The sequence below is a fragment of the Pagrus pagrus genome (genome assembly GCF_965226575.1).
Source record: "Pagrus pagrus genome assembly, chromosome: 1".
In the NCBI taxonomy this organism is placed as follows: Eukaryota; Metazoa; Chordata; class Actinopteri; order Spariformes; family Sparidae; genus Pagrus; species Pagrus pagrus.
In genome coordinates this window covers 5,111,376-5,126,223 of record NC_140185.1, presented here as the reverse complement: position 1 = coordinate 5,126,223, position 14,848 = coordinate 5,111,376, and the positions used below count along the sequence as shown (strand labels likewise).

Sequence of the window (14,848 nt, the reverse complement as noted above, 5' to 3'; positions counted from 1 at the left end):
GTGCAGCACAATCACTCCGCCTGACTACCCGAAGAAGACCGCGGATAGCGCTTGTTGAGTCAATGAGCTTTTATTTTGGTACTTCCGGTGACAGGCAGTGTGAATTTGCATGTTAGCTAAATATTTAGTTTCATCTGTGACCTTTAGATTTAGAATTAGATTTAGATTTAACATTTCTATTTAAATCTAACATTTAGATTTTCGCCAACTAAGGAACTAACGAACTCATCCCCCACACTCCACCATGAATAAATGAAACAATGTCACTTGACACTGACATTGCAGATACTGTACATATTCTTTGGGTGTATGCGTGTATATGTACTGTATATACAGTATGTATATAAGTAACTGTATATTCACTCATTTTATCTTATTCTATTTTAATTGAACTATTTGTAGATATGTTTTATGTCTGTGTAGCATGAATGGGCTACAACTTACATTTCATTGTACAAACCTGTATTGTAAAATAACAATTGGCCTTTGATTAACATTATTGGTAAGCAGCTTCGTTTTCCACCGTACAAAACTGATACTTGAGGATTACAGTACAAGTCAGTTCTACCTGTTATCATGGGATGTCTTGATGGCCATCAGTTTTGGCAGGCCATCGAAGTACAAGATGTCACGGGCTGCCAAGGAACTGCAGGTGACCAGGTGATTGAGGGCTCCACAGATGTTGACCACCACCTCACTGGATGGTGTTTTCTGATGGCCATCGATGGGCAGCTTAGACACCAGGACTCTAACCATGTTCTTAGCTAAAAGGACAAAGAGCAAGGATAGTTCTCTTACAGGACTGTTTTTCAATAAATGCTCTGAACTTTAAAACATTTCAGCCTTTGAAAGTTCTTAAAATATGTTGCACACAGAGTTTCCTGCCCAAAGAAGACTGGAACAACAGCAATCCCGGTCTGAATCTTACCCATGTGGTCTTTATTGGAAATGTGTCTGGCCAGATTTCTCAGTAGGCCCGTCAGAGGCCTCAGCTCCAGTTCACTGTTGCTGTCTAACAGATCCAGCAGGATGGGCAGCATCCTCTCCTGCTCCACCACCACACCACTCAGCACTGATGCCCACTGGTAGAGAGGGGCAGAGATCATATGAGGTATGTTCTGTTGATTATGTGCTATTGTAGGTTTTTCCTGCTCCAGAATCCAATTCCAAAGCAACCAAAAAATAAATCAGACAGTTCATTTTGGAATATAAATACACATGGATAGTTTATAATTCTATGGTGTGTGAGATCTTACCCTGGCCTCTCCTGCAGTGATATTTTGCAGGGCTCCTATGGCAGCCTCGCGACTGGTCGAGTTGCTATCGCTGTTTTGCAAAACAAGCTTGTATAGCGCCACTACCTTAGGGTGCCACAACCACTCAGCCCCCTTAGGCTGTCGTGACACCTCAGACAGGATGGAAAGATTCTGGTTGCGCTGCCATAGAGGAGGTCAAAGAGGGAGAACATTTCAATTTATTGTAGAGTAGCATACATTACATTCGGTTGTAGTTTATTTCACTTTTCTGGTATCAATATAATGTTATGAGGAGTGTGTATCTGTGCGTCCTATACCGAGGCTTTTAAGGTAATGGGGAGAATAGGCAGAATATTTATAACACATCCACATTAGGATGGATACACCCCATTCTTTACTTTTGTTTACCCTTGTCAAACTCGTTGTTCTTTCACAGCGAATATGCAGAATATAGTGATAATGGTGGCAGATTCACCCTTCAAAATTCTTAATATTTTCTTCAAACTACGGGTCTCTTACTGCGTACAGAAGTAGACAAAGCAGCTTCTCATGCAACCATAAATGTTGCTGGTCAAAAACTCCTCCCTGTTCACCCTCCCTGTAACCTGGCTAATGATCTGCTCTAGGCAATGGAGAACCAGGCCATATATAGTGTAACAGGTCCCTTTCTCCTCACTCTCAGGGTGACTATGAGAACATACATGTAACAGTGGGCCTGATGTTTACTCTCCATTACACTCCATTGCTATTGAAATGAGTAATGTGATCTGCTGACTGTGTTTGTCGTATTGAAAACTGAGCCTCCCTGGGGACCTGTGGACACTTCTAAGGTTTCTATCTGCTAGGCCACTTATTATATGACTATCACTGAGATACCTGAGTGAAGCCTGACCTGCTCTATGTCAGTGGCTTGACCTAAAGCTCGACTTTTCGAGGAAAAATAGGTGGAAATTGTTTTTTAAATCACTGGTACAAAAATGACACATGCACATACAGTGTGCTGTTGAAAAATTCTATATCTAAGAATGATGGTGCATTTAACAAACAGCACATGATGTGAGACAAGATGCATGTGCATTCATTTTGTGGTTCAAAGTTGATCATTAATCTACTGTATGTCATGTATACAAGACAGGCAGTTAAATGACCTTTTAACATAAAAGCAGATATAGATGCATTTTCTCTCATATTCAATATCCATTGTCAACAATTAAAACTTCCATATTATGCTTATTTTCCCGATCATACATTTACTGTATTTTGGATGTTTACTCGAAAGTGTTTAAATGCTTTAAGGTGAAAAAGCACATTATTTTTCTCATACTGTCAGTTGCTGCAGCACCTCTATCAACCGTCTGTCTAAACACTTCGTTTTAGTGCCTATCTCCTTAAGGCCCCCCTCTGAAAAGCCCAGTCTGCTCTTATTGGTTGGCTGTCACAAGCCCGAACAGGTACTGGCCACCGTGTCTCTGCCTCTGTGTTTGCCGTGCTGAGGGCGAGGCTGAGAGCGAGACAGTGTAGTTGGAACATGACAACTTTACAAAAGTCTCGTTGGCTCGTTTAAGGAGAAGTTCTGAATACGGACTGTGTGCATTTGACTGTGGATTTAGATTTTTGATACTTTCACAGTATTTATAGCACCCAGACTTGTTTTATAAAAAAAAAGTCAAATCTCAGTTTATACAATACAGGACCGTTGAAGCTTTTAATAAGATGTATAAGTGGATGTTATTGCCCAAGCACTATTCAGATGGAAAGCATTGCATATTGGGGCTTCTCAAGAGTTGTCGTTTGGCTAAAAAAGGCTGTGAGCACAGTGATAGTGACATACAGCACAGATAATAAGTAGCAGACACTACCACACGTCTAACACCTCTTGTTATGCAGCAGAAATAGCTACAAGCACACGTCAGTCAATGAGAGCATTGCTGCGTTATACGTCACGTAAAGGGATATAATGGGTGTGGCTATGTCAGGGGAGCTTGAGGGTTGACATAATATCCAACAAGTTTCTGATTATATAACTCTAGCTCTCACAGTAGACATGCATCTGGGACACACTTATAATCATCGTCAGGGAAACTAATGTAAATAATCACATAATGTCAGATTTGCCTGTATTTGACTACTCTGCTTTAATATCAATCAATATAACCTTCCTACTAGTTTCTAACAAAATGTAGAGTTACACTGACTGCCAGTAACTCTATATTTTGTGTTTTAAGACCAAACATTTAGATTATCACAGGCCTTATTAGACTTTTAAAGAGGGGTTAATGGCTGGGACTCAAAACAAGCTGTAAACACTGAACACTTATTGACACATCTTGCAGACACAGAGCAATGTTAGCCTTTGAGTAGAGTTTCTGGCCAACTGTCGAGTCAGTCTAGAATGTTGTTTGTGTGTTCTTCAGTGATAGGCAGGTATTGGACCTGAAAACTAGTCTCTGCTGCTGAAGACTTCAAGGCTGATAAAACCACAAGACAACGAAAACAGTATAGGAAAGTTGTGGGCCACAAAGCTGAAAGAGACTAAAACACTAAAGCTAAAGCTCTGTCTGGTGATAATTCTCTGTGGGTTTGTCACTTCTCTTACAGTTCACAGTCATTTGACCCATTCATATGAAAAGTTGAGCAATGCAGCTTTTAAAGATGTGTGGATATCATGGAATTCAGCAGTTTACAGGATGCACAAGATTAAATTACTGGTAATGAATCTTACCTCAGTGTCCTTTTTGCCATACAGAGTAAAGCAGCCGATGGCCTCACTGTCCTTGATGGCAGAGCCTCTCGTTGGGCCCTCCAGACGTAGTCGGACGGAGGGAGGAAGCTCAGTGTAAAGCTGGTAGGACAGATTCCTCATCACACACAAGCAATTCTCCAAACCCTAAACATGAAGAAAGACAGAGAGAGGAGGCAGATAGAGGTGTGACGAGAGGAGGGTGGAAGGGTGGATTTGTAGTGAAAGCAGTCAATAGATAATTTACCTGAATGGTTAATCTGATGTTAAACATATTTAGGGCACGTGATACAGGACATTTCTTCCTGCTTTCACTATTGGTTTGTATACTCAAGCCAACACAACATTATGAGGATATTTTTAAATTGACAAAAACTAGCAACACATTGGGGCATCGTTATTTCATCTCTTTGCATCAGAGAGGGATATTCACTGCTTGATCACCGGCAATATGAAGATTTGATCACAGGTAAGAGTTCAAATTATCAGCTTGAAAAAAATCAAGATGTAAAAAGCAAAACCTGATGTAAGAAGTTAACTGATGATTAATGTCCTGACTTCAATTCAGCTGACCCCAGAAACACCAACACACAAGATAACCTAATATCCTATTAAACTAGGGCTGGCCGATGAAACGATCTCGATAATGTTTATTTGTCACTTTATCATCGATAACGATTTATCGAGAGAGAGAAACAAATGCATGTGGCTGATACATGTTTCCGGCCCCTCCCACTCACAACTACTCAAAGTGACGGTGACCACCTGTGTGTCAAGCTGACACAAGACAATGAGTGGTCCGACTTGTGACACAGAGTGCGAGGAAACTGACGAAGACGAAGAAATTGTACCGAAGAAAGGTCATACCACTTCAGTTATTTGGAAATAGTTTGGCTACCTGAAGTCTGATAAAGGACCGACCAGCATTAGGTCCAAAATGTGTGGGCGACCAGTCCTCAGCAGAACTGGAAACACCACCAACCTCTTCCATCATCTCAAAAGGTACCGTCCTAAACAGTACTCTGAAAGTATGAGTTAGCGCTATCATGCTAGCGTCAGCCTGCCCTCAAGTAGCCAACAGCCCAGCCCCACTGCTGCTACTAGTCAAACTTCAGCTCAACAACCATCAGTTTGCGCTGCTTTTTCAGACATTTGCCCCTCAGAGATGTCACTGCTGATATGTGGTCTGGTCGCACGTCCAAACCACATCAGGTCTAACAGAACAGGAGGCGTTTAAGCTGAACTGAACAACTACCTGCAAGCTCAAGAATGTGCAATATTCAAAGAATACAGTAGCATAATCATCCTCAATGTTTACCTTTTTATTTTATTGTCTTTAATCAATGTTCAGTTCAGTATGCTACCTCTAAAATGTTTGAGACACGTTTGAAACAAGCAATTTGTTGCACATATTCATCATTTTATTTATCCAGTGTTTAACATAAAACCATTTGGTTGGTAGGTTCTATTGACCTGTTCACCTAGTCATTCTGACAATAAATAACTGTATTTTATAAACCATAATTAACCTTCTGGTTTGTTTTGGGTTCTGTCCTAAGGAGAATACTCTTAAAACTGTCAATTCAACATTATTATTGTTAATAATTAATTAAGGATTAAGAAATGGAAAAGGAGCATAATTCAGTACAGATATTCCTAACCGGGTTCAAATTTCCACACAGTAGTGTGGAACACTGAACGTCAAACTGAACCAGTCCATGTGGTAGATGGTGAGATGTTTCAGTGGTTAAAGAAATCTTGAAACCACGGTACAATGAACGTCTCTACGAAATTTCATGGTAATGAATCTGATAGTTGTTGAGATATTTCACTCAGAGCACAGAGCATGCAGCTAACACAATAATTAAAAAGCATCTCATTCAATCATTTTTAAAACAACAGTGTAGCAAGAGAATAATGCTTTTGACAGCGACCAAAAGCATTACACTCAAAAATCCTCGTCCTCATCTTGTCAGAATGGCCACAGATAGCAAAAAGTGGATCTGGTACTGTTGAAAAAATCATTCATCAATTTTCAGTGAATACTTAACCAATAATAGTGATCAGTTAGCTAGGTTACAACTGCCACATAATGTTGATACCAGAGGGACGATTTTTTTCATTTAGTATATGTGCTGAGAATTAATATCAGAATTGAGGAAAAAGGAAACAGAGGTGCTGCCAGCAGACTACAGAGGATGTGTTAATGCTGAGAACAACAAGCAGCATTACTGGTGGACATTCACCTCACTCACCACCTCAACATTAAACACCAAACAGCAGAATTTATTTTTCACTACTAACATGTGATCAGACAGTTTAGATAAAATATGACATCTCCAGAACTGCCACCATGTGTTTTCAGTCTTAAATCTGAGGACATCCCCAGTGGCCTCAGAGTGGGTTCATGTTGAAGTTTTAAAACAAGCAGCACAATTATTAATTTTCTTGGTTAAAGGTTTAACCAAGTGGCTGTAAAGTAATGTTGGTCCGTTGCTTGTTGACAGTGCTCTTAACTGTAGTAACCTGAAGAATGTCAGGTTTCCTTAAGTCATAATGAGAAAGTGAAAGTATGAAGCGTTGACAGATGAAGTATTTAACTGGGTCAGAAGCTGACATTCCTTATGATTAGTGCAACTCCAGTGTAACTGCTAGCTGAAGAAACACCACCCAAATAATTATCTATTATTACAATAAATCTCAATAAAGCCTTTACACCAAAAAAAAAAAAAAAAAAAATCTACTCAGTAGGCAAAGTGTGATAAATGTTCCTGTGTGCCACAGAGGAACATTGTTCTCCAAATACTGTTAGAGACACACACTGTAGTTTATTATGACTCTATCACACATATACTGTGCTGCTTTAAATACTCACTCGAGCTTTAAAAACAACACTGACCAGCTATTTTAGACAACTACTGAGCCTTTAAAAAAAAGTTTGATGATGTATTTGTAAGTTTTTTTTAAGATTCACATCTTCAGTAGGGGACTAGAGAGCTAATCCTAAGGAACAGTCCTGGGGGGTGAATCATATTTCAATGGTTAGTGTAGCTGAAATACAACAGATTAAATTCTAATCCTTTCATAACTGTTCTATGTTATTCTGTCCCTGCAGCCTCCAGTGCTGCAGCGCTACTCTCCCTTATGAGAGTCGCTCTCTACAGTGTATGAATCCACTGCATGTCCAGGTGAACACTGAGACTGACTTAAGCTTCAACATAATCAAATGATTTATCTTTTTTCTCTTTCTTATTTCACAGAGCAGTGTCCAAACCACTCAGACAGAAGCTTCACATTTGTATTTATTTTTATTCTCACGTTATCTGTGTGGCTGATTGTGTCATGTCAGTTTCATGAGTTACATTCTCCAGTTGAACTATTATTACATATTATTATCACAAAAGCTTAAGCAAAACTCCTAAATGGTTTTAAATCAGGACATTTAGTATTTGGATCAAGTAGACTGCCAAATCAAAGTTGTGTGAAATTAAGTAGGTAGCAGCTGTTATTTCAGTGTGACACCTACATGGTTAATCAACAAGAAAGTAAAGTCCTATGGACAGGGTGGGGAGGCCAGGAAGTACTGACGACACGTTGTTGGTTCTGGTCTGGGTCATGGGATTTGTTGACAATAAGACAAGCATAGAAAAACACCAGCCTTCTTCTTTAACGTGACGTATTGTTAAATGTCAGAAGATGCTTTGGAGTCTTTCACTTTGTGTATCTTTGACTTTTCAGTCTTTTAATTTCCAGCGTTGGTGGTTAGCTCTCATAGCTACTGACATTTTAAAGAGACCAACAGTGTGGTATGCTGTAGCCATAATGACCATAGTGATTTTCAAATCATCATTTACAGTGTGTGAAAGTGTCACAGGCAATTACAGTGCTGCTCAGAGTTACCTTGTCATCTGGCCTCTCCTCTTGTTGAATGTAGGACACCAGAGAGTCCACCAGGCCCGGCATGTCTCTCATTTTCTGTCTCGTCCTCTCATTTACTGAGCTCAAGTTCCTATGCAACACACAGATTCAGACATTTAAATCAGTAAAGCCGTAAAGCTGAAACTTTGATGTTAGTGATTTTAGCATAAACTTTATGGAGCTCTCTAAAATCACCCCAGTAGCAGCACAGAAAAAACATTGTTTTATTTTGGAGCGTACTGCACTATCAATGAACTGTGAGTAATATGTTTCAATGAATAAAGAACTGGTTGAATAAACTGTGCTGGTAGTTGCTGCCTCTGTTCTTCATTCTGGTTCATGCCTCCGGCTGGCATCTCCGTAGCATATGGCAGGTAAGGTTCATGGATACCACAGTATTCAACTGACCATGATTTATTTATCATTATAAAACACAGGGTCGCATATTGAAATGAATGATACGCTTAAACACGTGATGCATTTTTTAAATTTGTGTCAGGGTGAATACAAGCAGCAGCAACAAGATGGTGATGATAATAGGGTGGATATCTTCACAGCTCAACATCGGGTGAACACTGTCCATCAACGTTTACTGGTTGTGAGCACCAACCATCAACGAGTCCACCTCTCCTTGTTCTGCTGCACTGTAGTTCTGCTCTCAACATGGCCCGCCCGGTGGAGACAGGTCTCTGTGAAGTTGAAGGCACGGCGGTCTCTTAGCCAGCCTGAGTGCCACTTGTCTATTTCATTTTTCCTGTGACTGGACATTGGCCCATAGCAACCTTACATCCAAGCAGAATGTCTCCCAACCTGGATCTCTCGCCTCTCCTCCCTGGTTGAAAGATGCCATGGCCAGTGATGGCCTCAAAGTCCGTTACTCTTAATCCAAAACCTGCACTTTCTTCTCCAATGCTGATGACAGTATTTCTAAATTACTCTGAAATCTCTTACACTTAAGACATCAATACTTATTGTTAGAAGTAAATATTCAAAAAACAGCAGTTCAGTACACTGTGTGTGTACACACATTTGTTTTGAAGTTAGACAAATACTGGATTGATTGCAATGAAATTGTATAGCAACACTTGTGTCCTGAGAAAATAATTCTTATGACTTCCGTTATCCCTGACTTCACCTCTTGTGCCACCAGCAGGTTGATCATTTGGTTCAGATGAAATCTCTCCACGACTATTGGATGGGTTGTACAGAGATTTATGTTTCCCTCAGGAGGAACTGAGATACTTTATATCTGAAGTCATCATCAGATCAAACTTTGTATTTGCCTGATACTTTGGTATAAGGCAGGGGTGCCCAAACTGAAAATTCAAGGTGGGCTACAAGTCAAAAGCAAATGCCTACTGTTTGCTCATAAACCATGTCTCTCCTCCCCCTGCTCATGCAGTAAAAGAGAAAAGAAATCTTATGATATACCTGCTCACTTTCTGTACTCATCGGCAAGTATTCTGACAAATTCAGTCTTTTGGTATGATGACACTGTTTAACCCACAGAACATTCAAATGTGATCAGAACCAATGCTAGGAAGTAGATAATGGGTTGACTTACCTGAGGCAGCCAGTTGTGTTGAAGAAGATATCTCTCTCAGGCGGGCTGAGTGGAAGGCTGCCAACCAGAGGAATCAACACTTTCTCTGTCAGCTCTGGTAAAGCTTCTTTGGACAGCTTCTCCTTCAGGTTGTCTCTGGAGGACAGGTTCCACAGGACCCCTGCAGCCATGAGAGCAGTTTATTTTGTTGTCTGAATAACTGACTTCTTCAAACCAGTAATATAGAAAGGAAAATAATGAAGACCAACTGGATTATGTGATTGAATGATGGACTGGCAAATATCAATGCATGGTTGAGCTCATGAGCAGAAACCTGTGATGGTCTTTCGAAGCTCCTCATCAGGTTGGCTCAGGACACTGACGAGACGCGTCACTCCACCGGCATTCACCAGCGCCACTTTGTTGTCAGAGTTCTCATAGATGAGGTTCCGCGTGGCGCCGGTGGCATAACGCTGCACTGCCTGGTTGTCACTGGAAAACAGCTGAACCAGAGCTGGAACACCATGCAGGGCACGAATCTGAGACAGAGGAGCAGGAAGAGCACTCATCACATCCTGTCAACACATACACCATCACAGGAAGTGCTGGTGACTAAATGAAAAATAAATGGACAATAAAATATATAAATAGATAGATACAAACAGGAAATAAGGGAATTATAACCGAACACAATCACGAGCATGCTGCTGTCACCTGGTTTTTGGCATCTTCGCTGTGGTAACACTGGTGTTGTATGTATGCAGCTCCCAGAACTTGCAAGTTAGCATCGGACTCAGAGAGATACCTGACAGCTGTGGGCATGTCCAGACCCTGCATCCTGCTCACACACACACACACGCGCGCACACACACACACACACACACACACACACACACACACACACACACACACACACACACACACACACACATTTATTAATCCATTGTTTATTTCTTTCCCTTTATCATCAATTATTTTGTTTATAAGACATAAAATATCTGTCACACTGGAGCTGATCCCAGACCACACTGGGTAACAGTACTAACCCCTGCACTGCCGTGCTGCCCCCCCATACAAATAGTACTTGAGTAAAATTGTGCACTCACACTTGGCCCAGTTGTTCTGTACTGTGCCAAAGCACGACTGTCCCTCCTCCCCAGTCCTCCCGATGGCCTGCACTTGATTACTCTGGCCCCAACCAGGCCTGAGCACGGTTGCCTCTTGTACTTACATGTCCACTTGTCGAAGCACACCTCTTCCACCCGCGCCAGGGCCAAGAAAGTGTACCGTGCTTGAGCACTGTGCGGAGCGCTCACACGAGTCAAACAAACTGGACTTTGGGGTCAGACGTGCTTGGGCACGGTACAGATTGCGTAGTGTGAGTGCACCCTTAAAGTATTTTATACTATATGCATTCAAGTACCAAAAGTAATTTTCTGTCAATAAATGTACTTAAATATCAAAAGTACAGATGAAAGTAAATTATACATATATCTTTGACAGCAGCAGGCAATCTATGCACAATATTTGCCTCCGAAATATAGTGGTCATTATTTGAGTAAATGTAATTAGTTACTTCCCATCACTGCTGGTAACATACACCCTACAAGTAATTCATATAAGTGATAAAACTACAAATAAAGCTGATCTGGCTAGCTGTGGCCAAGATGCTGTAGCCAGGCTAATGAATGAGGGACATGTCTCACTCTTCCAGTGGGTCGTTGCTGTGTATCGATGCTCCATCCAAGATATCCACCCCTTTCCCAACGCTCCTCACACTGCGGAGCGAGGCGGCCCGGTGAATAGGGGCTTGGTACTGCCCTGTTCCCATGACATGACTAGCCCTGGACACATGCTGCTGCCACTGTCTCCCCCAGCCGTCCCCTGCCATGGGGACCCCTCTTCCAGTCCCCACCCAGCCCTCCTGACCAAGCGTGGAGCCCTGCTGCTGGTAGTGCTGTTGTCGGTTGGTAATACGGCTGATGGTGCGGTGAGAAGGGCCTTTGTAGGTGTACTGATACGGAAGCTCCTCCTCCTGCCAGTAGCTCCTGTCCTGGGCCAGTGTCCCACTGAGGCTGCGCCTTAGGGTGCCGGGGGGAGGCACAGTGATTGGGAAGGAGGCCTTCTCTGGAGGAACAGACACACTGAGAGGAAACGCCTCCTGGTCTGTCTGGCACAGTGACTTACTGCGTCTGCTTCTGCTGTGTGACTGGGAGGTGTGGAAGCTGTTGTGGACTGTGCTGGCTCCTTTATGCCTCACCCTGGAAGTGCTCTCCACAGCAGAGCGGGTGGAGAAACCAGAGGAGTGAAGGGGTGCCGTGGGCACCTGCAGGGTGGGGATTTAAAAAAAGGTTAGCTGACACTCTGCGGCAGCTGCAGAAAATTCATCTTTTTTCTAGTTTTCTGATACAGACACACTTTCATATCTTTATTTGTACTGCAAAAAGTTGCTATAGAAAAGCTCTTACAGCGATGGCATGGACAAAAAAGTATCACTAGTATCTTCTTTAATTAACAGTTCACAAGAAACAGTGCCCGCTGCTAGTGAAACTGTCCACGGCAGCTGGAAGTTGGTGCAGGATCTTCTTATTCTCTCCTTCAATAAAGCAAGCTTACTGTCAGCTGCAGGAAACTCACTGCGGCCTTTGAATTGTTAGACTGGCCAGTTAAAACAATAGACAAACGTCCTGTTTATATTGTTTCTACATTGTTCTCAGTGTGGTCTGAAGAATTTTCCCTCTCACTGACACAGAGCCAATCAGACAAGAGAGGAAGCATTACTCATAAACAATGCTGGCTCCTTGCTTTCAAGTGTGTGTGTGTGTGTGTGTGTGTGTGTGTGCGTGTGTGTGTGTACAATTGACGCATGGGTTTCTCTTTTCAGAAAAAGTAGCTCAATTATATTTATTACAATTATTATTATAATATATATTTTTTTATTTTTGACAACTTTGTCTTGCTTTCATATTTCTGGCTGGATTTAAACATCTTGGAACATACTGAAATATTGACGTCAAAGGAATAAGAAACTTCGACAGTCAGTCAGACTTCTTAGTTAATAATAATAATAAACGTTATTTATATAGCACCTTTAAAAACAGAGTTTATAAAGTGCTTTGACAATGAAGCAAAAGCAGGAAACTCAGGAAGACAATATTATAGAATAAGCTCTCAACAGTCAAGCCAAACACGAGGAAGTCTAGTCTGAGGTGAGTTAAAACAAGAAGGCAGAACTCCAAATGTGAAAACACAAAACATCTAAATGAGTTTTTACAAGTAAAAGGAATAAAAGTGATAAAACAGGCAAAATCACAGAAAAGGAAGGGAGTGAAAAGAAAGAAAAGTCTGCAAAGTCTAGCAGGTCTGACAGATGTGATTATGAAGAGAGACCAGCTCCTCTGTGTTAACATTGGAATTAAAAGCAGTTAAAGAAGCAGCCATAAAAACCCTTTTAAAAGCTTGCCAGCAGACATACAGTTAAAGACCCAGCGGTGGACAGGTGAGCTGTGAGAAACTGGTAAAAGTGATGAAGCCACACTTCAATAAGTGAACTAAAATCTCCCTGACAAAACCACGTCTCTGTGATAATAAAAACATTTAACTTATCAAAAGAAATACATTTGTGACATAAAAATGATTTGTTATTAAGGGATCTGATGTTCAAAAGACCAAACTGTATGTGAGTACAGTTGCGAGGAGCTGGTGACAGAGAGTTAGAGGAACTTGAATGAGGCTGCAGAGGGTTGTGAGACTGAGCGTGCTGGAGCTGGTCTATGGGAGGAGATGATGGTGGTTATAGCAACAGGAAGCGCTGGAGCGGACGTTGTCCTGAAGGTGACCAGTGGTGAGACGGGAGAGGAAGAGGGGGGCTTGGAGTGGGAGTGTTGTATTAACAGTCATGTACGTGAGGAGGACTGTACTGCATGCTGGATATTTGCGGACAGCATTTGGCTACTTTGCCTATTGGGATGAATCCAGCAGTCACAATGCCAGAGGTGAAAATTGTCTATCCATTTTCTAAACCACTTTATCTGGAGGTCAAGCTGAAATGTTGACTCATGCTAATAATCCCTCACTGCAACCTGAACTGAACTGAAACCTTTGCACTCGTTATTCAGCACAGCAGGTCAAAAGTTAAACCAATCTTTCAGTCCACAGTTTGGGGAGTACTGTGACCACCTGTCTTTATTTTCTCTGTTTGGTTGTGTCCGAATGTCTGACTGCTCCTGTTCTGGCTGTCCTATCATATCTCAGCCTGGACTGTAGCTGCGCACTGTAGGCCATGTCTTCTCTTAGTACGCTGAAATGAGTTTAAGATTAACATCAACAAGCTCAGACATGGTGGGCACATTCAGGCAAATTTACAGGTAGTTTAACTCCAATTAGGCCAACAAAAGAAAAGAAAAAGAAAAGTGCTTTATTTTATTGTCCTTATAATAAGTGTTAGCTAATAGGTAATAAGGGTGTTATAAGTCATGAATCACTGCTTATTAACATTAATAAGACTATAGAAGTGTTAATAATATAATTATAAACACAAGTGTTGCTTATATTACTATTATAATACACTTATAAACACTTTTAAGAAACGTGTTAACAGTTTATAGACGCTTCAGAATGTTAATAAAAGCCTTCTCAGTCCCTTATAGACACAATTACAGAGGAACAATTACTTAAAATCGTCTGACACATTTTGTTATTGTTAAACCTCTACTATGCTTTTGGTTGCTTTATTAAGACTAATACAAACTTCATTATACAATTATCAGCACTTAGCTATGCATTTATTAAAAGTTAATTATGTCTTTTGCAGCTACTGGATCTAAAGTGAGAACAGTAACTTGTTAGGGTTAATAGATAGAACAGTTAACTATGCTACCTGTTCAAAAATAATAGAAGTATTTGTACATTTCTTCGGGTAAGTACATTGAGGTAAATTGTATTTTGTAAAGTATATTCAGAAACATTATATAAAACATCACTAATCACTTCAAAACAATGTTAAGTGTTGAAAAGTGGGTGTTCTCAGGTAGCACACCTGGTAAAGAGCACGCCCCATTCACCACTGGTTTCTTACTACAGCAGCCCAGGTTTGATTCTAGCCCGCAGCCCTTTCCTTACGTCCTCTTTGAAATAAAATACAGTTAATAAGTGAAAACCTTGCTTTAGATCCAGTAGCTACATAAAGCATAATTAATGCAGTGAACTGCCAATAAATGCATAATTAATTATGTATTAATCTTAATAAAGCAACAAATAAAATGTCTTGTATTGGTTTATTAATGTTAATAAGGGCCTTACCAACACTTATTACAGGGAGTCTAATATCAAGCTTTACCTACTGTTTGATACCTTACTTTGAGGTAATACAGACATGTTTGGCCCCTTTAT

General features: G+C 40.9%; 1 protein-coding gene across 1 annotated transcript in view; it reads right to left on the bottom strand.

Annotated features, from left to right (window-relative positions):
* LOC311262588 (plakophilin-3-like) overlaps nt 1-14,848 on the bottom strand; it is a 32,188-nt gene that overhangs the window by 7,855 nt on the left and 9,485 nt on the right. Inside the window, exons 3-11 of the mRNA XM_084362113.1 lie at nt 11,164-11,783; nt 10,172-10,295; nt 9,792-9,996; nt 9,479-9,638; nt 7,897-8,005; nt 3,979-4,143; nt 1,257-1,436; nt 929-1,082; nt 569-764 (exon numbers count right to left, since the gene is read on the bottom strand). Coding sequence (XP_084218239.1) covers nt 569-764; nt 929-1,082; nt 1,257-1,436; nt 3,979-4,143; nt 7,897-8,005; nt 9,479-9,638; nt 9,792-9,996; nt 10,172-10,295; nt 11,164-11,783 — 1,913 coding nt within the window. The remainder of the gene's footprint in view (nt 1-568; nt 765-928; nt 1,083-1,256; nt 1,437-3,978; nt 4,144-7,896; nt 8,006-9,478; nt 9,639-9,791; nt 9,997-10,171; nt 10,296-11,163; nt 11,784-14,848) is intronic.